The sequence below is a fragment of the Falco biarmicus genome, chromosome 15 (genome assembly GCF_023638135.1).
Source record: "Falco biarmicus isolate bFalBia1 chromosome 15, bFalBia1.pri, whole genome shotgun sequence".
Lineage (NCBI taxonomy): Eukaryota > Metazoa > Chordata > Aves > Falconiformes > Falconidae > Falco > Falco biarmicus.
Window position 1 is genome coordinate 22,720,404 of NC_079302.1, and position 23,953 is coordinate 22,744,356.

General features: G+C 49.7%; 3 protein-coding genes across 3 annotated transcripts in view; all 3 read left to right on the plus strand.

Annotated features, from left to right (window-relative positions):
- The first annotated feature begins 2,206 nt into the window (after window positions 1-2,206).
- HERPUD1 (homocysteine inducible ER protein with ubiquitin like domain 1) lies at window positions 2,207-8,107 on the plus strand. The gene is made up of 8 exons (XM_056360320.1): window positions 2,207-2,365; window positions 2,771-2,848; window positions 2,935-3,009; window positions 4,124-4,245; window positions 4,593-4,715; window positions 5,327-5,668; window positions 6,406-6,511; window positions 7,117-8,107. The coding sequence occupies exons 1-8, from the start codon at window positions 2,234-2,236 to the stop codon at window positions 7,279-7,281; spliced, it is 1,143 nt and encodes a 380-aa protein (XP_056216295.1). The 5' UTR covers window positions 2,207-2,233; the 3' UTR covers window positions 7,282-8,107.
- A 5,066-nt stretch (window positions 8,108-13,173) lies between these two features.
- On the plus strand, window positions 13,174-22,393 carry CETP (cholesteryl ester transfer protein). The gene is made up of 16 exons (XM_056360292.1): window positions 13,174-13,379; window positions 14,387-14,501; window positions 15,262-15,396; window positions 15,914-15,984; window positions 17,043-17,130; window positions 17,259-17,328; window positions 17,632-17,692; window positions 18,314-18,405; window positions 18,678-18,857; window positions 19,276-19,326; window positions 19,670-19,837; window positions 21,337-21,404; window positions 21,508-21,550; window positions 21,636-21,705; window positions 22,054-22,139; window positions 22,233-22,393. The coding sequence occupies exons 1-16, from the start codon at window positions 13,229-13,231 to the stop codon at window positions 22,305-22,307; spliced, it is 1,524 nt and encodes a 507-aa protein (XP_056216267.1). The 5' UTR covers window positions 13,174-13,228; the 3' UTR covers window positions 22,308-22,393.
- A 1,468-nt stretch (window positions 22,394-23,861) lies between these two features.
- NLRC5 (NLR family CARD domain containing 5) overlaps window positions 23,862-23,953 on the plus strand; it is a 51,736-nt gene continuing 51,644 nt past the window's right edge. Inside the window, exon 1 of the mRNA XM_056360236.1 lies at window positions 23,862-23,953. The gene's annotated coding sequence lies outside the window, so the exon portion shown is untranslated.

A 23,953-nucleotide genomic window follows, 5' to 3' on the forward strand; every position in this document is an offset into this window, starting at 1 on the left:
TGTGCTGCTTTGGGTGATTGGAAGTGAGAGCCTGACTCTCCAGGGGGCTCAGCACCCCCTGACCTGGAGGGGGGCTGCCAAGGTTTAGGACTCAGTTTGGCAGGCACCTCAGGAGGTCCCTCTTCCACGCCCTGCTCAAAGCTGGGTTGAGGCAGGAAATGGGCAGCGGGCAGTTCAGGCAATCTCTGCCTCTCTTATCCGTGGACACTGGGGAGAAACACAGGAATCTGAGCTCAAGGCAGGATTGGCACTGTGACTGCAGCTACTCACCTGGTCCATGGGCCAGCAAGCTTGCAGGGAGTCCCAGCAGAACACACACCTTGAGCCTGAGAACCTGGTTTGATACCAGTATCTCCACAGCTTTACCCTGTCCCTGCCACCCACGGAGCCCTCTGTTCACTCTGAGCAAAGGCTGCAACCTGCACAAACAGCAAAGTCACCTTGACCTTACTAGGGGACATTGGCAAGGGCAGCCTTGGACACTGTATTTGTCTTTCCCTCCTCCACTGCCATCAGGAGCTGGGGGACAACAGATCAAGGTCCCTGTCTGCAGAGGAAGAGCAGCACATAGCTCTGACAGTGCCACCTTGGCTTGGTGGGGATGCAGAGCTGAGGCTGGGGAGGGAAAGCCCACCTGAGCGCTGAGCCTGTCCAGCCAGGACAGCCAAGGGCAGAGCAGGCAGGGAGCACTGCCTCAGCTCGGAAGTGATTCTTGCTGCTTCGGTGCTTGTCATGGGGAGGGATTCAACACGGGAACGGGCTCTGCTGCTGTCCTCCATCCTCACAAGGACATTCCCTGACAGCTGTGGAGAGTTTGTTAGACCAGATGTAGGCTCACTGCATTTCTTTGTGATTTCCGTGCCCAACCCCCTCCCCCCCCCCCCCCCCCCAGCTCCCAAGGCAGCAATGCCCTGTGGCACAGCTCTTCCCCAGGAAGCTGCAAGGTGATGCACCCCCATGGCAGAGTGTCTTTTCTGGTTGCAAAATCTGGTACTGGCTGCAGACTCATCCATGCCTTTGGGCAACAGGTCTGGCTGCCAAGGAATACCGAGCAGCTAATGAAACATGCAGGGTAAATATGTGATGCTGGCAGACAAAACTGACTTCTCACGTTCCTACAATATTGTTTTAAAGTACCTCCTGGTTCATCAGGATCATTACTACTGATGTTACCAGTGCTGGATCACATCTCAAAGGAAGATGGGTAAGGGGAGGAGGACTCAGAAGCTGCTGTTCTAAGTTTTTGTGTTTTAGGGGTTTGTCAGTGATAGTTTCTTGAATTACCACCTCTCCACAACACCCCTTCACCCCCCTTTTGGCCCCGCACAGAAGCATGGTGGGTCCTGCCCCCAGCTCAGCAATAAACCTACTGAGGTATAGGCCTATCTGGTAAAACCACCACAGGGAAAAGGTTTCACCTGGATGCAGCGTGCGCAGGGCCCCACAGAGGGCTGTGCTGCTCCTGTGGGCGATGCGGGAAGAGTGAAGCCTGGGATCCCTAAAGCTGGCGTTGCTGCTGAAGCTGGTCAGGAGGTTGCCGCGAGGGGGGCCTGCGGGGAGCCCCCCTGCCTTCGGGGCTGGAGGGCCAGAAACACACGGGCACCCGCGCTGCCGGTGGTGGGCGCACGGGGCGGCGGCACGGCAGCAAGGCCGGGGCAGGCCGGCAGGACACGGGACGGGTGTCTGAGGGACAAGCCGCTGCCGAGCACCGGTTACGCATCCCCTGCTCGGAGCCCAAGCGGGGGCTGGCCCGGGCCCGCTGAGGCGGCCGGCTGCGGCCTGGCGGGCGGGCTCAGCTCCCCCAGGCCCAGCGCGGCTCGAGTGGGTCGGGCGGCCATCGCGGGGCGCGGTGAGGCCGCCGGGACCCGGGGGCCGAACGCGACGGCCGCCGCCGGGCGGGACGGAGGGCAGGGGCCGGGGCCTGGCACCGGCGGAGACACCGATGGCCGCCGGCCCCCCATGGCGGCGGCGCTGGGCATCGCGGTCGCCATGGTGAGGCTGTGCCGAGAGCCGGAGCCCCGCCCCTCATCCGGCGCCGCCCAATCAGCGCCTGCGCCTCTCGTACCTCCTTCACACTGATTCGCACGCGGGGCTGCGTCCTATTGGTCCACGTAGAAGTCCCCGCCCCCTCCCCCGCCGCGACCAACCGGCCGCAGCCACCGCGGCCCTGCGGCAGGGCGGGGCGCGCCTATAAAAGGGCACGGGCGCGCAAGCCCGGGCTGCCAGTCCCGCCATGGAGCCGCCGCTGCAGCTGGTCGTCCGCAGCCCCACGCAGAGGCACCGCGACCTGCGTCTCTGCGCCGCCCCCGCCTGGACCGTGCGCCGCCTCAAGGCCGAGCTGCGCGGCCTCGTGCCCGGGGCCCCGGTGAGTGGGCGGTCCGCTTCCCGGTGCCGGGAGCAGTCACCGGGTGGGCTGTAGCCGGCGCGCTTGGCGTTCCCGCCGGTGCTGGAGGGGCTAGTGGCGCTCCAGGCCTGTCTCTGGGAAGCACAGGTGTTTTTGTCGGGACCCTAGAAGAGCCGGCATGTCGCGGCATTCTTTGCCGAGGGGGTGTTTTAGGGCCTGCTGCCGGGTCGGACCGCGGCGGCGGTGATCTCGCGCTGCAGTGGCTCTCATCTCGTTAGCGGAGTTTAATTGCGCACGGCTGCCTGTGTGCCGTAACGCGTGGGGTGTTCCAGCTGTGCCGTTGGCTGCCCGCCAGCTGTGTCGGTTCCCGCTTGCATGTGCTCGGCAGAGCAAGTAATCCTGTTCCTTGTTTTTCTTTCTTCAAAGCCTGAAGAGGACCAAAAGCTGATTTATGCTGGGAAGCTGCTGCTTGATCATCATTATCTCAGAGAGTTGCTGCCAGAGGTACAAAAAAGTCTTTTACCATGTGCTGAAATATATCCAGAAAAGTGATTTTGTTTTTTTAACATGTCTTCTCTTTATGTTTTTAGCATGGGGAGTTGCATGCGCTTCACTTGGTGTACAACTTAAAGACTCCTGCCAATGCGCAAGAAACCAGTGCAGAGGTACCCGTACCACGTTAACATACTGCTTTGAATTTTGGGGTAGTGACTAAAACCAGGAAGTGTTCAGTGGCTGTTTTAAAACTTCACTGGTACCGCAGAATTTTCCTACTAGTGCAGTGGGAGCTTTAATTTGTGATAATTTGTTTAGGGATTTGGGAATGTATTTGCATTAAGCTGAGTAAAGAATTGACTCTATGGGTTCATCAGTAAAGATTCTCATGGCGTCTTAAGATTAACATCAAACCTATAATCTAGTTGTAACACACTGCTTGGAGTTGAAATGCTTTCTGGTAAATCCAGTTCTGTTAGATAGTGTGACTTGTCATGTCCCAGGCTCCTTTGGACAGAGGCTGTGCTCGTGGGCAGAAGACCTAGTAGCTCAAGTGGAAGTGGTTCTGACCTGTCTATCAGATGTGGGGCAGGAAGAAGGCTGTTAGCTGAAGACACTATAATTGCTCTCATTAATAACTCTGCTTGTAAAGAGGAAGCCAAAGCTGAGCTGTGGTGCTTGAACTGAGTACTTACAGGTCCTAAGGGCAAACGGCTAAAACCAGTTTTTACTTTCAAGTGGATGTGCTAATGTGTCTAGAGGTGTTTATATTGCCCATTATAGGCAATTTGAGCATATCCTACTGATGTCTGGTGGCTGCTAGATGTGAGCCAGCTTTGGTCTGGATATTATACAGATGTATCATCACAGCACAGCTCTTGAGTTCTGTGTATGGCAGTTTGTGTATGCTTAACCGTAGCTAAAGTCAAACTGTCTTGAGTGCAGTTCCATCTGTTTCTTCCAATTACACTTTTATAAGCAGATGGGACCTGATTACATGCATACAAAGTAATAAATACAGGTGTAGGTCTGGTGAAAGTGAAGAGTAACACCAAGTTAGTTTTACATGCCAGTCATTTTTTATGGAGCTTTAAAATAGTGATGGAGGTGGCTGTGGCATGGTGCCCAAGAGCAGTGTCAGTGTCTAGAGGTACTGTGCAGCGCAAAGGGCATGAACTGTGTAGCACTTATAAAATAGGAGCTTATTCTGTGTGGTGTAATGTTTTTGCATAAGGCTTGTTTAGTGTCCTGAATAAACCTCACTAATTGCATTGTTGTCCCTAGATTAAAGCTGATCAGCCAAAGTTGTTATCAGAAGCTAGACAAGAACCATCTGTATATTCCCCAAATAGTGAAAACCCAACGTACTCTTCTGGTGGCCAGTCATCAGCAGAAGCCAATAATGGGTAAATACAACTTTTACATACGTCACTGAGATTTTTAAAATGTTGGCTTTGTGATGAATGCCAGTTCATGTAGTCTTTTAAGTAGACCTAATATGGGCCAAAGATGATGAGGTTATATATGGAAAAGCTTTAGTGAACATGGAAGAAGCTAAAGGAAAATGCACTGTTCTGACAGTTTAAAATCTTCCCTTTGTGTGAATAAAGAGATTTCTTTAATATACTGGAAGGAAGAATTAATTTTGCATTTGTATGCACAAAGTGGCAGGAGCTATTTACATTCTCCTGTAATATATGACTTGCTGTCTGTCCACTGTTTCTAACGAATGTGTTCAAACTTTTTAACCAAGGCTGGAAACATCTCGGCATCCCTTCCAAAGCATGACTCCTGGCTTCTCATCTTACACAACCTACAGCATGCTTCAGATGTCCTGGTTTCAGCAGATTTATGCAAGACAATATTACATGCAATAGTAAGTTTTCTGTCTAGAGATACCAGTAGGAAGTAGAAACTGTAATACAATGAAATAAAGAGCTTCTGGCAGTTCTTCCTCTTTTGATAGTGGTTGGAAGACTCATTGTAACTTACACTGGATGGTGTGGGAATGTACCTCTAACTCATGTGGTGCTTGGCTTACTGCGTAAGCCAGTGGTTTTGATTTTTGCAAATTGCAGATCTCTTGATTTGAAGGGCAGGTGTCTGTAGAGTTAAATGTAATCCTGCTGCTGAGCCTTAGCTCTTCACCACTTTTTTTGGCTGCTTAAAGCAGTGCATAGAGCACTGACTGAAATCAGTGACAGAGCCTCAGAAGCCTTCTAGATTACTCTGAAGACCTTTATTTTTTACAGAGTATTGAAATTATTAGTGAAGTGGGAGCTGCCTGGTTTGACTTGCTGAAGTCGCTATACAACTGGTGTTGTGGGTAGAACTGAAACTTGTTCTTAACACTTCTGTAGCCTCTAAACTTGATGCTTTACACTTGCATGTGATCTGATTCTATACTTAGGCACTGAAAATTTGTCCATCTGTTAAGTGTGGAAGAACTTGGCTAGCCTTATTCTGTACTTTGTTCTCTGGTTTCAGCTTGGCTTCTACTGCTGCATCTGCTGACCCATCCCACACACAACGTTCTCAGGAGATCCCAGTGGCACCAGTGACTCCACCAGCTCCTCTCCCAGACCCATTTCCTGCACAAAATCAGCCTGGAAACCAGAATGTTGCTGCCCAGGTTAATGCAGCGGCCAACCAGAACTTGCAGATGAACGCCCAAGGGGGACCCCTCATGGAGGAGGAGGGTGGCAACCGAGATTGGTTGGACTGGCTCTACTCAGCAACACTGTTCTATGTTTTTGTCAACATTATCTATTTCTACTCCAGTGTCAGCAGATTCCTTCTGGTCATGAGTGGCACTGTTCTGATGTATCTGTAAGTATGGTACTAATATTTACTATTGTATTCAAAATGTTTTGCTGAAGTACTGAGCGCTGTACTGCAGCCAGCTTTCTGACAGCTGAACTTCAGGCTCTTGTACCTGGAAAGGGTGAACCACTCTATCCTGTTATAACTTGGTATTTAGCTAATAATATAGCCTTGTGCCTAGACCAAATTATATGAATGAGTGGTAGTGGGTGATCTTACCGGTTCTTGTACTAATGATTCTGGTGTTGCTGGCTTTTTCTGCTTGAAACCTAAGTAGTTGTCTAAGGCCCCAGCACCTTGGCAGTGTAGAGCAGACAGACCCGTAGGGTGTTAGGAGGTGCAGGTGCTGTAGAAGCACAGAACTAGGAAGGTGTATGTGACCTGTTTTGTTGGTTTACCTGTTCTTTGTTGGGCCCCTTTTTTGGGGCTGGTACAGGGAAGTTACGCTGGGGCGTACATAACATGGCAGACAAGCAGGCTCTTAGTACCTCTGGCAGCATGCCAGATGCAACCTGGATGTAGTTCTGCTTATTTTGAGTGAGCAGATGCTCAGTCTTCCCCTCCTATGTTGTGGTTTGCTGCTAGCAGGCTTTGAAAGTACTTACTGGTTCAGGGCAGGAAGAGACCTTAATATGCCGAACTTGCTGTCTGCAGCTCTGAGCTCTCGGATGTTACTGGAACTGCAGTGGTAACAGGGAGTAATGTTTAAGCAGTATTAATAAAAATCTTCCTGCTTTCCCCAGGCACCATGTTGGATGGCTTCCATTTAGGCGAAGACCAGTTGAGCCCTTCCCAGGCAATGTTCCTCCTCAAGCTGCTATTAACCAGGACCAGAACAATAACTTACAGGTATTGCTATTTTTTTAAACCATGAGCATGAAGTTTTACTTCCAGTTTACTAATTACATGTAATAGCAAAGGCTTTTTGCTAAGCTTTTTGTTAAACTATTTTCCATGGGGGAATAATTGCCAGCCTGAGTCCTCCTTTGGTGTAGCTAATTCCTCTCCTACAAAATATTTCAGGCTGAAGTTACCTTTTGGATGCTGCAATGGAGAATGGTCGGTCACAGGCTGGGCAGATCTGTAACTGCACAGGGTTTAGATAGCACCTCGGTGGTAGGATTTGAGTATATAAGCAATCAGAGGCTTGTTTCAAGCTGACACTTATAGTTGATGTCAGTGAAAAGTAATTGGTTGTAAATGCATACCTAGTTCACCTGTCCTGGTGCTTCATGTTTGTCCTGAACAGTGTTCTTGGACACACAGCATGAGTTAACCACTAGTACTAGTGGTTAGCTTGTGGTTTTTTTATTTTGACTGTTGTCTGGAGATACTTGCAAGCTTTTTGTAGTCTGACAGTTACATCTGGGTAGTAATACAAACAGTTTGACACCTGATTCTTCTAATGCATTTGTGAAATGACCTCATTTACCAAATATCCTGTATGTTGACAGGGGGAAAATGCAGGCAGAGCAGATGAATCTGAGGCATCTCCTGATGAGGGACAAGTTCAAGAACTGCAGACGACTAACCCATCATTCATGAGCACAGCATGGGTTTTTTTCAAGACTTTCTTTGCATCCCTCCTTCCAGAAGGGCCTGGAGTGACCCACAACTGACTTGTCACCAGTCTGCTGGTCTGAAACTGCAATGGGCTTAGTCTATCCAAGCACATCATTACTAGTTCCAAATGAGGAGTGAAAGCAGATGGTACTTCCTCTGGCTTTCACTGACCAAGCAAAGCTGCAAGAAGCCTTAAGTCACTAAAGCCTAGAGAAAAGATGCTTGCTCTCATTCCAAAGAACTTTGTTCTGTAGCGTTTATTAGGTACCTATGTAGAGGTCTGGCATTATAAACTTGTGCACTAAATGCACAGGCTCTAAGCAGGTCTGCAAAAATGTGCAGAAGAAGCCACTTGCTTCTCTTAACAATGTGATTCCTGTTGGAATGTTTGAAATGCTATTTAAATTACACTGAGTGTAGGATCTCAACAAAATGCTAGATATGCATTAGCAAATTTTTAGGAAAGACCTATTAAGTTGCTTCAACAATAGCTTACATTTTCTGTGTAAATACTTTCCTGTGAAGGATCTATAGTGCAATTTACTTGTGGAGGACTGTAAGACAGTGACCTCTCTAAGCAGTTGCCTAGGTGGAGTTCCAGGCTAAAATTCATGTTGCCAAACTTGGAGAGTTTAAATGAGGCTTAATTTTTTTCCCCCCCGCTAAATGATGGGAGAAGTTATGTTCAGGTCTAGCAAGAATTTATGCAAGATGTGAACTTCACTGCTTTTGGATGCAAAGGTAAAGCAGTCTAATGCCTGTATTCAACTTTGATGCATTCTCGCTCCAGAGCAACTCTTGTATTACTTTGTTGTGTTACTTTTAATTTCTAATATGGTTAAGGGCTTTGACTCCAATAAAATTTGCAAGCATTGATATCCATACTTGTGTATGTACAGCAATCAGAATACTACTTGTGCAAAGCACAGGGTGTGCTCTCACCTTGTTTTTATTGGAAAATCACGATGAATGAATTGGTATACGGGGGGAAAAAGGTGGTTGCAGAACCTTAAACTCATCCCTCTGACTAACCATATTTTTCAGCAACCTTCAGAATTTAAAGTGCCTTGGATAGCTTGTAGCTTGTGTTTGCTCACTGAAAGCTGCTGGCATGAAGGACATGGGCATCCTGATGCAGGAATCTGGAAGGTTTGGAGTTTGACCCCTTAAGCTCAGCGTGTGACTCCTGGTGGCATTGCAATGCTTTGTCTTGGCTTAGGATTTGAAGTGGCTTGAAATGTGTTCTCTTAAGAACAACAGCCACTTGTGAAACTTGAAATGCTTTCCCTCAAAGCTACCTGAAGCCGGCAGAACTGTTTGTTTAGGAGTGTCTAGTCAAGGCTAACATACATGAACTGGTACAATCAGTTGTAAGAGCATAACTGGTAATGTTTGCTCTTGCCACGTCAGATCAGGCTGATGTAAGACATTGCTGGTGTTAGTTAAGTAGCAAATTTAATCTTGGTGATGTGCTCTTTGGCTTTGAACAAGCTTCCTTTTCAAGCTTCTTGCCAAGTAGTTTGTGCCACATCTTCAGTTTTGGGGAAGATGAGTAGGGCAGTGGTAAAAATCTAGTAATGAAGTCTTTAAATATGTGGAATTAAGTAATTTGAGAGGAGGTGAGTTTTCTTACTTCAGGTATATTCTGCATAAGCTTTTGAGGATGTTCTTGGAGGTAGTGTCCCCTCTTGCCTTGCTAGTGGCAAGTCTGCCTGTGTTCAGCACTTTTTGTGGATGGTGGATTTTTTTTCCCAGGTTGTGTACCTAATCATCAGTCCACTGTCTCAGCAAAGTGCCTGCATCAACAGATGTGCTTGTGTCCCTCTCTGGAGGAGAGGGTATTTCTTGGCAGCCAGAAATAGAGTGCCTTGGTCTGGCTTAGGCAGCAAGCACAGGGTGCTGGATTTCTTGTGAAATCTCTCATTTGAGAAGTCACTGGAGACAGCAGAACATCTGTTGTATTGAGGCTTTTGCTGCTCCCACAAGTGGGCAGATTGGTTTAAAATTAGCTGGAAAACTAAGTGTAGTTAATGCCACTGGAGAGATGTGGTGAGGCTCCTGGGCCTTGGAGAATGTTTCCTTAATGGCTTAGTGAGATGTGCAGCTCTGCCTTTGGGATGGGGGGAAGCTGTGACTGTAGCAGAGGACACTGGGCAAGCAGGAGGGTAAACGCCATGTAATTCTGCAGGGGCAGCTGCTGGTGCTGTGCCTGGGAGCATGAGCAGCGCCTGCCGGGGGGTGTGCGGGGCTGGGAGAATGGTGTGGCCCCCACTCAGCTTTGCCTGAGGCAGCCCAGGAGCGAGGGGCAGTGACTGCGGAGTGGGAGCAGTGGAAGGAACCGAGGCAGCTCACCACAGAGGAAGGGCAATGTAAACTGATACATAGTGATGCCAAGGAAGGGGATATAGCCTGTACCAGCTGTTGGTGAGATTGAGAGTGTGGGCCTTAAACTGGCTGAGGGAATTCAGGTTAGACATCAGGAAAGAGAGCCTTGAAACTTCCAGAGCTTCAGCATGGGAATCCCAGAGATGTTTTCTGGGAATAACATGACTCTGTGCTGGGGCAGAAGTTTCAGAGAACCAAGTGCCTTGAGGGTGTGGATTTAGGAAGCCAGGCTTGTCTTGGCTGGTGCTTCAGGCTGTGTGATTCTGCTGCTAGTTTGTCCTCCTCATGCAAGCACAGCTGCTGAGAAGGGTTGGGCAAGTGTTGGGAGATGCTGCTTCTAGGCCCATGTCTTGTCTGCTTGGCGGCTTGTGCTGCAGAACAACCCAGACTTCTTATATTAGCACTGAAAGTTGTATTTGCTGCTTTTTCAGTCTAGATTTGGCAGTGCAGGATTGCTGCTGCAGGAGCACAGCTGGCTGCTCTTCCAGGCTTTGACCCAGCTGCCCTTGGCAGCCTCAGCTGTGAAAAGCCTGAGCTGGCCTAGGGTGATCTGTGTGTGCCAGCTGGTTTTGGGAGGTTGTTAGGGGGGATGTAGGGAAGAGGAGAAGTTGGGTTGGTTACAGGAGAGTTCTGTGGAAAACCATGTGGAACTTCATTGTTCAAAAAAACCTTGTGGGTGGCTTACCTCCAAAGTGACAGCCTGTTGAAGTCTTGCATTTCACAAACTGGAGTTTATGATTTTATTTGCTGCCTAACACCCAAGCCTGTCATGGTCATAATTTTTAACTGTAAGAAATGACCTCTTGGAAGCTGAGTCTCTCTTCAAGCCCAGATTCCTGCTGGTGGGGCTTGACAGCACAATGTGGGACAACACAAGGCATGTGGTGGTGGGCTCCAAGGGCTGGTGCTGGATGTGTGGGGCTGAGCAGGGCGTTGTGCTGCTGAGCACTGGGGTCGCTGCAGGATGGGAACAGCTGGCTTTGGGCTCACCCTCCTGCCATCCTGGGGCTGACCTGCTGTGTGAGTGCCGAAGGTGGTGCTGGAGCCCATCCTGCTGACGGAATGGAGCGCAGCCAGGCTACCTGGAAGGCTATCTCAGGAAGCAGCTGCAGGGTAACACTGAATGTTTGGGTCAATGCAGCACAAAGATTAATGGCACTGTGGTGTACCTCCGCTCTGGATAGCGTGGAGAAAAACAACCCCAGTTACAAGACAGTTGCCAGCAAGGTGGTGAGCACATGTGTACGTGCAGAGCCCTCGTAAAGCTTTACACAGCAAATACTTATCAAAACATCTTCCAGCACCCCCTTTGCAAGCACTACATAGCAGCTTGGGCATTAACATTTCTTTGGGTTTTAAAGCCTGCTCTCTGCCTCCTGTTAACCAAATTTAGCCTTTCTTTGGGATTTTAAATCTGACCTGACTCCTGCTAGCCTGACCTAGCACTGGGAGGAGGTTGGGCTACTGGGTCACTGCTACTCTGGCCTCTGCCTGGTTACTCCAGGGCAGGGATGCTTGCAGCATCTTCACATTCCGTGTGCTTTTGCTATTGTAGGCAGAAAGTTTCCAGCTTTCCTGTTCTCACTGGAGGTCAATGCCCGGCAGTCCCCTGTCCTCCCTTGCTCTCAGCTCAGGTCTGCCAACAGCAGCCTCTGAAGTGGTGATGGGGCTGGGGCCTGTGCCTGTAAATGTTTGGGTCAATGCAGCACAAAGATTAACCAGGACCAGCACATTGGGTCTGGGTTCTTGGTCTTTCTGCCCTTATCTACCCTGGGACACCAGTGGCAAATACCCCTGTACCAAAATGCTCTTGCCTGCCCTTTCCTTCGTGCTGGTAGGAATTGCTGCCCTGGGCAGAGGGGTGACTGTGGTCTCCTGGGTCCTGCTCTGCTTTAATTTACAGTGACTGATGCCAGCCTCAGTGAGGCTGCTTCCCTGCAGTGTCTCCTCCAGATCTGTCCCAGTAAAACTTTAAGTATACACGATGCTCCTGAGTTTGCCCCCTGCAGTAACTGGGAGTATGTTCCTCTGCTGGAAGCTGTGCTGAGGATGCAGGCAGATGTGCTCACATTACACACAGCAGAACTGTTCAGTGCTGTGATGCCTGGGGTACCCCCCCCAGCTGCAGGACTCCCTCATCCAGGGTCTTGGTCACTGCACCACTATCTCCTGAACTGTGAGCTGCTGCGGAGGGCTGCGTGTGTGACAGCTCTGAGCTGAAGGACAGGTACCAGAGCTGTTACAGGGTTAAAGCCTCTTGAATTTAAATCCTTCTGTAATGCATCTATACCCTTTGGAGCTGCCCTGTAAAGAGGCCTCCTAGCCAGGGCGGCCAGCGTGCCTGGGCAGCTGAGATGATGGGATTGGGCTGCCATGTGGGTGCTATGTTGGTCAGACGCCTGCTGTCTATATATTCTTCCAACATTTAATTGTCCCTTTATAATGTAGTAACGGCTTGCAGCAGGCAGCCTGTCCTGGGGCGCTGTGCTGTTTGCCTGGAGAAGTCTGTAGGAAACCTGCAGATGCTCAGTTTCCCTCAGCGGGTCAGTGACCGTGAGTGCCTCCCGTGGGGTACCCAAGGCCATTCACTTTCTCAACTCAGGAAGAAAACAGCACGGCAGGGTGGGGGCTGCTGGACGGCGGGGGCTTCCTGGAGGAAATGTGCTCACCTGGTGCAGGGAGGGCAAGGCATCTGCTGGGGAGGGGGGGCAAGCTGGCACCTTTTCTCACTCGGGGGCTCCTGTGGCATTGCCAAGATCTTGCCTTTCCTTCTGCATCAGTCTTTGCTGGTGAAATGGTTCACTGGAGCTGCTGTGAGCCTCACTGCTGAAATAACCTCACTGTTTTGTCCTGGAGCTTGTTTTGGGATGGGCCCCAGCACCACAACAGGGGTGGGGGGGGATGGTGGCATGCAGGGCAGGTGTGCACAGGGAGTGGAATGGGGTTTTAGTTTTTCCCAAATAGCAGCGGAGAGACTAGGTGCATGAAGAGCTCCAGCTTAGTGGGTCCTTCCCCATCTGGAAGGTGACATACCAAAGGTGGCCCACAAATGCAGCCAGGATGCAGACAGCATCCCAGCCCTGTGGTCAGGGAGCTTTCTAGGGGTAGCAGGAAGGGCCCCCTTTCCAGGAGCATGCCTCAGTTTCCCTGTGATGTGCCTAAAATCAGTGGAAAGGGGAGCAGTTATTAACATAGGTACCTTCTGAACAGGACTTTGCTTGGAAATTACTGCAGGAATGTGAAATATGGAATATTTCTGTGTGAAGAGAAAATGATGAACTGGCTGGAGACAGAGTGCAAGGCTGCTCCCTTTACTTTATCCCATCTCCATCTCCCCCCAGCTTTCTTCACCTGCCTTGATGTGTGCATGTCCTGAGTTAAAGCGGTGTTGGCAGAGGCACAAAGTCCTGCAGCCCAAGTGCCTGCTGTGGGAGGAAGGCAGCGTGTGACTTGAAGAATGTTAAGGAAACTGTGGGAAGATTAGGAAATGTATGATGAGTTTTGATAACCAGAGGAAGCAGGTCATGTCCTGCTTCGAATGAGCTCTGCTTGGAGGTATGAAAGCAGCCTTTGTCACAGTCAGGAATCAGTCAGTCGTCTTGGCACTCTCCACTCTGGATGAAGATGCTTTGTGCTGGCAGGATGAAGCTGGAGACCTTTGGGATCTTGCTAGTGCTTGTCCACACATCAGCAGCCTGTGAGTTTGGTCCCTTTCCTTACAGTGTCACAGGGATTGTCTGCAGGATGACCAAGCCTGCGGCATTGCTGTGTAAGTATCTGCTGTACGGGGCTGCATTTCCCCCCTCTTCACCAGGAGAAAGTATTGGTAGAACAACCAAGTGAGGGGGTTTCTTGCTTCCCCAGCTCCTGTGGAAACTGTTTACCTAGTAAGATGCATTAACACCTGCCTGGGAGCACGAGTTAAAGCATGGGCTTCTGAACTAAATAGGCACAACTTCTCAAAGGAGCTAGGAAGTGGTCCCCAACCCCTCTCCTTAGCCCAAACTTTCATCAGTGTTCCTCACCGGGGTCTGGCGTGATGGAAGAAATAGAGCAAATGTGTTTGATGTCTCACCTTGCTGCAATCTCATCTCTTGGGGTTGGTGTGCAGAAGGGGAAAAATCGGAGTTCTCTGCTGCTGTGGGTGTATTTGCAAGGGTTTGGGGGCTTTGCAGGTGGGGGAAGAATAACTAGTGCTTCTGCAAAGGCTTGGAACAGCTCTGTCCCATTCCCCTCTGACAGCGGTACATGCAGAGGATGCTGGGCCAAAATGAGAGAGGGTATTTCTGGAAGAAAAAAATCCTGTGCAAGCTTGTGCCTGAGGCTGAGGTGGGAACGGGCTGGATAACATTTGGAAAATGGGTTCAGAAACTTGAATCTCAGTTTTCCTTTGGAGACCCAACAGCTGACCGCAATACAAGCAAGCAGCAGCAGAGGAAAGCAGTGGGGTAAAGCCAACAGTAGCCTTGGCCTTTCCAAAATCTGTCCCGAAGGTGCAGGTGAGGTGTGTGACAGCTAGGCTCAGTTCCCTGGAGCCAGTCCTGCTGGTGACCATTGAGCCACACACGCTGCTGTCCCCAGCTGCCATCAGCTGTTAAAGAATTTTTATTTCTTAATTTATACTGAAGATACTTCTAGTGCTTCCTTAATCTAATGGTATTGCCTTGGATAAAGCTCTTCTGTAGTGCTTTAATCCAGGGTGCGGACCCAGCTTTGCAGCCAGGAGACAGACTAACTTTGCAGTTTGGTATCTTTGTCCTTTTCTTCCACTGACAGTGAACCAGGAAACAGCACAGGTCATCCAAGCTGCATTCAGAAATGCCAGATTCCCAAATATCACTGGGGAAAGGTCCATGCGGCTCCTTGGCAAGGTGGCTTATGGGTTGACCAAGTGAGTATCTCTGTGTCTTTGGGCCAGGGGAGGTATGGGCTGATAGAGGGGAATGGAAACTGGCCTCCGAGGGAGCTTTGATCCAGCAGTTCCTGGTGAAAGCAAAGGTCTGGGCTGGGGCAGATGCATTCTGACCTATGTCATGCAGGCTACTTGCCCGTGAAGGTTTAGGTTGCTGATCTATTATTTGAGTTTTTCCAGCTTTCTGGGCAGCCAGTGGTGCACCACGTTGAGCGTATCTCTGACAGCAGGGATGGGGGGTCTGCCCCTGCAGGCTGGAGCTCCTGGGGCCCATCGCCGACAGATGGTGCCCATGGAACGTTGAGCAGCAGAGGGGACTTGGCCATGGCTGCCATAGCCACCCTCATCAGCAGGATGTCACTTGGTCACGCTTTGGCAAACAAGTTGCTGATTCTTATTTGAGGACAACAAATGCAATGGTGCAAATGCAGGATGTATTTCCTGCTGTGGCACAGAGCACTGCGACAAAACGGGGCCGTTTCTGCAGCACGTTGCTCTGTTTCCTGTATAAGCATTACCCCTGCCTTGTATCCAGACATTGCAAGGAAGGAGCAGTGCACTGAGGCTGAGCAAAAGCACTGTTGTCCTTGTGTGTGGCCCCTGTGACCTGCAAAACTCCTGTGTCTGGAGTTGGCACAGGCCCCTTGGAGACCCCCTGTCCTCAGGAGCAAACCTGTCTTGCCTGGTCACAGAAAACAGCCCCGGGGTTGGGGACAAACTGGGTTTCTGTTGTTTCCAGCATCCAGGTCAATGACTTGTCCATAGAGCAGAGTGAGGTGGAGCTCAAGGAGAACGATGCCATTCACATTGCCATTAAAAACGTGACTGCCTCCTTCAAAGGGACCCTGACCTACGGCTACGCTGGGGCCTGGTTGTAAGTACCTGGGGGCTGGCTGCTGCCGAAAGACAGGGCTGGCCCACAGCAGGATTAGATGTGGAGGGGCTGTGGTCCTTTGGCTCTTTAGTGACGGCAGCATTGCTTACAGCCTAAGCAGAACAACATTTCATACGCTAGCAGCACTGCTTAGCCCTGTTACTGCTACTCTCACCTTGCTTTCTGCCTTTCCATCCCCACTGTTGCCCCTTGCATGAGGAGATGGCCAGAGCATACAAGTTGACTTCTTCCCTCTCCTTTGCTGCCCCATAAACTCTGACTGGGGGGAAAAAAGATGCTTAATGCTCCTGTTCACCAAAGTGCTCCTGAGGCAATGGTTTGGAACGATTTAAAGTCAGAGTACTTGAGGTGGGCTGCTGCATGCTGGGGTTTGGCACACCACAGTGCAAGGACTGATGTGAGAGGTGTTATAAAACCCACCCCGTGGCTCATGTGTGGTCAGGAAGAAGCTGCTCGCAGCACAGGTTGCTAAATGTCCTCTCTTCTGCCATTACAGTTTGCAGCTTTTTCATTCAGTTGATTTTGAAATAGAGTCCTCCATTGACCTCCAGATAAACATTAAACTGAGTAAGTAACAGCTGGGGATTGCTAGCTGCAGGGGTCTCCGTGTGTGTGCTTCCTCCAGAGCAGCGGGACAGACCGGGTAGGGGGCAGTGAGGTGGGGCTGGCTCTGCTCACCTCTGTGGGGATAGGATGGCATCTGGAGGTGGGTCTCTCCTACCCAGTGTGCCCAGGGCGGCAGGTAATGTGGCCCTTGAAGACCTCATAGTTTTAAAGGATCAAGCAGAGGAGGCTGGTATAAGTCTTTTCAGCAAATGCTGATCTACACCAGCAGCAAGTGAAGAATGGTCTGGCCTTCTGGACTCTCTTTGGGACCAGCTTTTCATGTCCTGCTGTTCAGGATGATTTGAAAAAAACAGGGGGATGTTTCGAAAGAGTGAGCCAAATGAGGGCTTTGGTGCAGGACATTTGAACTTCCTTTTAGTCCACTTTTTCAGCTGTCTCCAGATCAAGGCCCAAGGTGTGCTCTGGGAAGTGAAGCCTCTTCCTTGGGGAGGTCAGTGGACTTGGATTAGAAAGGGGCAGAGGCAAACTACACCCCTCTGCTTCCCATAAAGGATGAGAGGAATGTGGAATATCACACATGCCCCAAAATAAATTTCCTGCCTCAAAACACATTTTCCTGGTAAGGTCCCAGAGGGAGAGCAGCGTGAAGCTCTCAATGACAGTATATTGCAGTTTCCAAACTCTTTGCAATATGACTTAATTCCCTCCCCGCTCCGGTGTGTCGGTTGCACATACTGCCCAGGTTCTCCTGGGTGATGTTAGGGGACAACACTGTCCTTGATGACAGGAGCTAGCGAAACTGGCAAGCATCCAAATGAAGTGTGAAGAAAGGTGCCCAGTAGACTAGCTCAGCAGGAGTTGTTGAGCAGAAACCCTATGTTCAGGTGTAAGGTAGCCCATCTGCCCTGACTTTGCGGGGTCCTGAATCTTTTGGAAACATCACACACGAGGTATGGGGAACTCTGACTGGTCCAGGTCTGCAGTGTCTGTAAAGTACACTTGTCCTCCTCATCTCCATAGCAAATTAGCAATTTTTTTTTTCCTTTCATCCCGAGCAGTGTGCCAAAGGGACCAAGTGGCTGCTGATGCCTCAGACTGCTACCTGACTTTCCACAAACTCACGCTTCATCTCCAAGGAGACAAGGAGTGAGTCTGTCCCCCTTCAAAATCAGGCTTTGCTTGCCCCACTGCTGGTCCCTGAGTGCTTCAGCCCAAGTGTCACCCACTGTGGGGACCACTGGGCAGTCCTTGACAGTGCTCCCTGTCTGACACAGACCAGGCTGGCTGAAGCAGCTCTTCACAGACTTCATCTCCTTCACCTTGAAGCTTGTTCTCAAGAGTGAGGTAAGATCAGCCACTGCTTGTGGACGGAGGAAAGGTCGGTTTGTATGCTAGGCACTTCTCTGCTCACATGTGCCCACAAGATAATAGCAAGATAACTTTAGTGCCTGCAAAAAATTAGACAAATAAATAGAATCCACAAAAAACCCCAGCTTGGACCAGGTGAGAGGCTGTGCTGACACTGGAATCTCTGACAGTGCCAGACTCTGACCAACAGCCCCCAGATTGCAGAACAAGGCCAGCTCTACTCCACAACCCAAAATCCTAACCCCTGCCTTCAGTTCTTCCCCTCTTTTCCTCTTGTAGGTGTGCAGCGAAATCAATTTTCTTGCCAAGATGCTAGCAGATTTTGTACATGATTTGGCCGGTAAATATCCTTGATTTTCTGCTTTCTTTTTTTTATGTGCAAATTTTAATATTTGAGCCCCAGCAGGTCAGTAGCCATACCCATCAAAAAAGTCCTTTGAAAATGTGTATGGGATTCCAAGCCCTCAGAAAACAGCAAAATAAACCTTAGCAATGTTATGTGTTGAATTTTCTGCATTGGGCTGATTTTTTTAAGGGTGATTGCACTGGCTGAAATGCACGTTTCAGTTCATAAGGTATTTCTTCATTGTGTGTAATGACCAGAGGTACAGGATAGCTGCAGAAGGATCGATGTTGGCTAGGAACAGGAGCATGCATTGGCGTATTGGGGCTGAGATATTACAGCATCTGTATCTGCCTGTTGGAGGTTTTCCCATGGTTCCCAGTCCCACATACCAGGGAAAGGAGCAGAAACTCAGAGCAATTACTCAATTTCCCAGTGGAAAAACTGAGTCAGTGAGCAGTAGCAGGATCAGCACTAGCACGCAAAGGAGTGGGACACCCCCACCAGTCCCATCCCTGTGTCCCAATCATCTTCTGCAGCAAGTCCTAAAAGTGACTGTTGCAAGCTCTGCTTAAGGTCATATTTCTGGTGTGAGGTTTTTGTGTTTTCTTCCTGCAGCAAACTTTGTCCGGGATGAGGATATCAGTGTTGATATCTCCCTTGCATCAGCTCCTTTAATAAAAGCAAATTACCTAGAATCACATCACAAGGTAAAGTAACCCAGGCTGCTCAGAGACCAAAGGTTTTGTGCTCATGTTCACTGGAGGGCTGAGAGGGGCTGGTCCCTTGCTGCTGTGCGGTGCTGCAGCCAAAGGTGAGCCTGCAGCAGGGTCATGCCAGCCTTTCGCCCAGCCGCCCACCTTGCGCTCTGCTCCGAGGCCAGCCTGCCCGGTCTGCGCCTCGCAATGAAAATGCAGGTATTGACACGTGGTCCTGTCTCCCTACTGCTGGTTGTGGCCAACGTGCCTGCTTTCCTTTAAAGGGCCTTGTCCTGTACAAGAACTACTCTGATGTCTTCAGTGACTCCGTTTTCTCCCCGTCGCTGCTGACCGAGTCCCGAATGCTCTACTTCTGGCTGTCTGAACACAACCTCAACGCTCTGGCTTTGGCAGCTTTCTTAGACAAGCGCCTGGTATTGACCATCGGAGGGGAGAAGCTGCAGGTGATTTCAGGGGTGGTTTCCTCCTTACCTCATGCAATGTACTTTGGGGAGAGAGTAAAAAAAAATCTCTAAATGTTTTTTGGTGAGAGCTAGTTTCTGTAGAAGATAGAAATCTATAGTCAGTCATTACATGTGATCCTGGTTAGAAATCAGTACCTTCTTAGTGAGCATGTGCTACCAGGCAGTGTTACCCCTTAGAACAATAACACCAGCTGGCAGAAAACTTGTCTTCTGAATTGACAGGATTATCTGTGGGAGTACTGAAGTAGAAAAGCGGTGAACTCAGGAGGAACTCAGCCATGCCTCTGAACTGGCTGCAAACTACCTGTCAGCACTCTGGCCCATTCAGCTTGCACTGGGGCTGATCATAACCTTGTCTTTCATTTTTCTACAATCTATTTCTGGTTTGTTTCTGAAGGCGCTGTTTGAAATGGAAGACACAGAAGCTCAGCGGAAGGCAGTGCAGATGGTAATTTTTGCTCCTATTCAGAGCATTTTATGTCAAATAAGGAATTTTTCAAATGGATTCTGTTGCACTGTAACATCTCGTCCTTCCCTCAACAGCTTGAGTCTTGGGTGGGCCTGATGGGGAAAACCAGGGGCTGATGGAGAAACTTGTGCTTTGCAAGGAGGATTTCTGCACCATCCATGCTGGCACAGCTTCCCTGAAACCTGGCTGGGTTATTTGGCTTATGTGAACTGGAGGAGGAATTGGGGACTACAGAAGAGATGCAGCTGTGTGGCAAGTTTGCATGAAATTGGAATGTGGTATGGGAAAAGCCTGACTCTTCTGTTCCTCTTTACTTGACCAGATTTTTCAAGGCACCTCTTACAATGACTCTGTGGCCAAGGTGTGGAGCGTCGCCCACCCCCAAATCTCCTTTCAGCCTGAAGGAGCAGTTGTGAAGTCTTTGGTAGCAGTGGAGGTCAGCACCCTTTCTGCAGGAGAAGAGTCCCTGATGCTTCTATACATGGAGAAGGTTAGTTCTTGCTTCTTCCGACTGTGAAGACCTTGGGATAGGCTCTGTCCTGAGTCTGGACTGCTTCTGGTGTGCAGGGACAGTAATGGCAGGGAGCCCTTTGGGCAGGATGGATGGCTAAAGCACGCGAGGTGGCAAAGGTGCATCAGTTCCTTTTAACACTGCCTTCTATTCCCTCAGCATTCCCCTGGGAAAGGCGATAGTGACTGTGCTGACCCAGAGCCTCCTCTATTAGGCCAGCCCATCGCTGGTATGCAGGGGGATAAAAGCAGTGGAAAGCTCTGAGCCCCCACTAACCTGTATCAGAATGGTGAAACTCCTTTAGCTGAGGTATTTTAGGAGAGAATGAAGAGAGAATAGGATATTTAGGAGAGAATACATGGGAATGTATTTGTTTTGAAATCTTCTCATTCCCACATTCTGGCTCTGGCCCCCACTTAGAGGATGGCTGTCTACTGAAATGAGGATACAGCTCTGAAGAATGCAAAGCTCAACATACAACCTTTTCCTCTATGTATGCCTGTACAAAAGTTCCTGCTTACACTGTATTTTACCCCAAACTGCTTTATACTGAATCTAAGGAGGCAAAAAAAAACCCCTCAAACCCAAAACCCAACCAAAACCAGCCTTGCTGTTGTGGGTAATGTGCCAAACAATCAATATGTTTGTCCAACCTTGTAATTATGGGCTGCTATGGATGCTAAACATTGCACAAAAACAAATCCCTGCCTGAGGGTAGACCACACTATTTAAAGGGTTAAGCTGTAATCAAGAATAATGCCTTCCCTCTGCAAGTATCCCACCTTAGCAGGGTGTTACTAGGAAATACCAGGGATCTTTTTTGTGCTCCAGGAGGTGCCTTGAAACAAATTGTTAGTGGGACTGCAGAAGCCCTGAACTAGAGATTGTCTCTAAAATTGTGGCTCTCAGGATGTGATCCGCTTCTGGCCTGCCAGTCTCCTGGTTATGACCTGCAACTGGATCACAAAATGTCCATTTTAAGTGAATGTTTGCATACAGGAAAAAGCAAGAAAATGAGCCTAAATGGCCGTAATTCAGAGACTGCTTTATTTTTTCTTTCGGTTACAAATGCAAACACTATGGTGACATTACCTGTGGTAGCCCTGGCTACCGCTGGGACTGTCTCTCCACACCCAGTCTGATATCTTTCCTTGTGAGATGGATGGTCGTTGGGAACCAACACTCTAGATAACCATTTCCTTCCTAATGCAGGATTTAGTTCACGAAGTGGCAAAAGCATCAGTCCTGTGGATGAGCCAGTCTAGAGCCCCACAGGCTGAGGCTGTGGGCATCAGGGGGGAATTAGTTGCGTGGAAATGGAGAAGGAAAATACTGACCTTCTCTAGTAATACCTGGAGGTAAAGCCAGCAGAATGTTGAACTCCGGGTCATAGAAAATAAACCAGAATGTCCAAATGCAACTCCATGCTATAAGGCAAGATGAGCTACATCCCAACCGTGCTGTTCATCTCTGTGCAGGAAATCACAGTCACCGTTCAAGCTGCCTACACGGAAAAGAAACTCATTTTGCACCCTTTGGACTCCAGGTTGGTACTGTGGTCTCTTGTGGCTTTCACTGCCTCTTTTAGCTTATGTCTGAACAAAAAGAGGATCTCTCCAGCCCTTAATGAGTTTTTTCCTTCCCTTCAGGATAGACTTTAAAGTCTTTAAATGCACAGCTGATCCAAGTGGGGTAAGTCCTAAGAAAGTATTCTCTAGGCCATTTGTGGCTAAACGTTGTCTTTAAATCTTTTTTGTATGAATTTTCTGGCTTTCAGAATGACCCATCCATAAGAAACTTCCTGCACACAATGATCTCAGTTGTTGGGATCCCAGAAGTGATTTCAAGTGAGTTTTCCCTTTGGGGAAGTGCCAACCCACTCCATAAAGTATCTAAGATCAGATGTCCTAAAGTTAAACACTGACAAGATACATCAATAACCCTGACAGCTGGAGGGGGGTCGGGGGGGACACTACGTTACTGATGCAAGTTTCTGCTGGATTCACTTGGGGAATGGGGAAGCCTTTGTAAATGGCTGGGACAAAGGAAAAGAGAGTTTTCCATCAGGCCAAAGGTCATGGGGTGTTGAGGCACAATTAGCTTTTGGCAAAAGGCAGACAAAAGGCTGCAGTACATGACGAGCAGCAAGCCAGGATGGCTGTATCTGTAACTGGATGGGTTTACTGATTCCATAGAGATCGGAACAGCTTTGACTTCACTGATGAACAGCAAAGGGCTTAATCTATTTGAGATCAAAAATCCCGAGATCATCACAAGAAAGGTAAGCAGAGTTCAGAAATACCTGGCTCTCAAAGCCCTTCTTGGGAGTGTGGATAAACTAATATAATACTTTTTTCTCTTCTCCTTTTTTTAGGGATATGTAATTGTACAACTTGACTTTAGCTTCCCAAATCATTTGCTGCTTGATTTTCTTGAGAAGAGATTATAGAGCTGATCCCTTCATAAAGGAGCATAGGAACTCGTTACAAACAGAAGGGTTGTATGTGAACCCATTAAAAGATCAGCTGATTTAAATATGCTTCGGTTTAATTTTCTTTTCCTGAGAAATGCTCCAGTCTCCATGCAATTGCACTTGTGCAGAGCCTTTCTTCTGTGAAGATCCTGAAGTCCGCACCTCTACGCATGCTACTTTTTCCAGGATCTTTAAAGGACTTGTGTGCTTAGGAGTAAGGGTTAGACTCCTGAAGTGCATGGGCTCTGGGTTAGCACTCATGGAGATGGCAGAAATGGGCTTTGCCTACTTTTTTGGCATCTCTGTTCTTATGTTTTGGAAACGTAGAACCTTTTGTGCTGATCTGGGTTTTGTTTCTGCCATGGGCCAAGAGACCCCTGACGTTGACAGACTTCAGCAACCCAAATGATGTTACCAAGCTTCAAGTAAGCTCAGAACAAGTTATGCTACATGACAGGGGTATGGCTGAAGAAGGTAAATGGGACATGAATTTACAGTGCAGTCCAATAATGGAGTGGTCTTGTGCCCTGGCTGCTTTCTTTACAGAGCCTGTAGACTCTGTGTAGAGCTGTAAAGCAAATTGTTATGCCAGTGTTGTTGAGACTGTGGAAGCAAACTTGAGAAAAGCAATAACAATGATAAGGATGCCAAAACGATTGTAAGAGAAAGTGTGTCTGGTCAGACAGCAGGTTCCTGTTCCTTCCTACTTCAGTGCAGTAATTTCTCTGAAGTGGCTCCGTTATTTTCCTGTACCGATTCATGCTTCCCTTTTTTTAATTTGTCTCTTCACGTGGTTTGTGGCTCTGCATTGCCATGGATGCTGTCCCCTATCCCGCTCAGCACCTGAGGCCACCAGCCTGTCCCAGCTGCTGGGTTAACGTCTCTTCAGTGGTCATGGTGCCCAGCGGGGGGAGAAGGACGGGGTGTGTGCGGTGGGCTGGGTTTGCAGGTCGCTCCATGGCAGCCAGGGAAGGTTTATCTTGCTGGGTCTCAGCTGGTTGTGTCCATTACAGATGGGAAAGGTGTGTGCCGTGGTGTGGCTAACAGTGGCCTGGAGGAAGCCCAGGCGCAGTGGGCAGCGTTCCCCCCCCTTTCTGCCCCGCTCCCCTCGCTGGCTCCCGGTACCGACTTGGGCATTGCCCATACCCCTCACTGAGGTGACATTTCCCTCTCTGCACGGCGATGCCCGCCGGACACCGCGGGAGCTGGCTTCTGTCAAGCCACGGCCCTCTGGTATGGCGTCCCGCTAGAGGGATGAGCGTTAATGAAGGAGGAATGGCAGAGCTGCCTTGGGGCCGCCTCGCCCTGCCGGGGGGAAGGTGGCTGCTGGGGACCCTGGGGGGTGACAGGCTGCCCCTGCGCGGGGGCCGTGCCCAAGGGGCCAGCGGCCGGGAAGCTGCGGTGGCCCCCCGCCGCCCCCAGGGCCCGCGCCTCGCCGCCAGCCCCCGCCAGCCCCCGCCGCACGATGGCGGCGCAGCCCGGCCCGCCCGGCGCAGAGCGGGCACCGCCGCCGCCGCCCCACGTGCTTTCCCGGCAAGGCCTCGCCGCCGGCCGGTTTCGGTTTCGCGGCGGCGCGGGCTGAGCCGCGCTATGGCAGCGCGCTGGAGCGGCCGGCCGGCCGG

What these genes read in the sequence shown, in the direction of transcription:
- HERPUD1 (XM_056360320.1), top strand. Translation starts at nt 2,234, where the DNA reads ATGGAGCCGCCGCTGCAGCTGGTCGTCCGCAGCCCCACGCAGAGGCAC. An exon ending in GCCTCGTGCCCGGGGCCCCG is followed by an intron (nt 2,366 to 2,770) that starts GTGAGTGGGCGG and finishes CTTTCTTCAAAG; the next exon opens with CCTGAAGAGGACCAAAAGCT. An exon ending in CGCAAGAAACCAGTGCAGAG is followed by an intron (nt 3,010 to 4,123) that starts GTACCCGTACCA and finishes TGTTGTCCCTAG; the next exon opens with ATTAAAGCTGATCAGCCAAA.
- CETP (XM_056360292.1), top strand. Translation starts at nt 13,229, where the DNA reads ATGAAGATGCTTTGTGCTGGCAGGATGAAGCTGGAGACCTTTGGGATC. An exon ending in CCAGATAAACATTAAACTGA is followed by an intron (nt 15,985 to 17,042) that starts GTAAGTAACAGC and finishes CATCCCGAGCAG; the next exon opens with TGTGCCAAAGGGACCAAGTG. An exon ending in GCACAGCTGATCCAAGTGGG is followed by an intron (nt 21,551 to 21,635) that starts GTAAGTCCTAAG and finishes TCTGGCTTTCAG; the next exon opens with AATGACCCATCCATAAGAAA.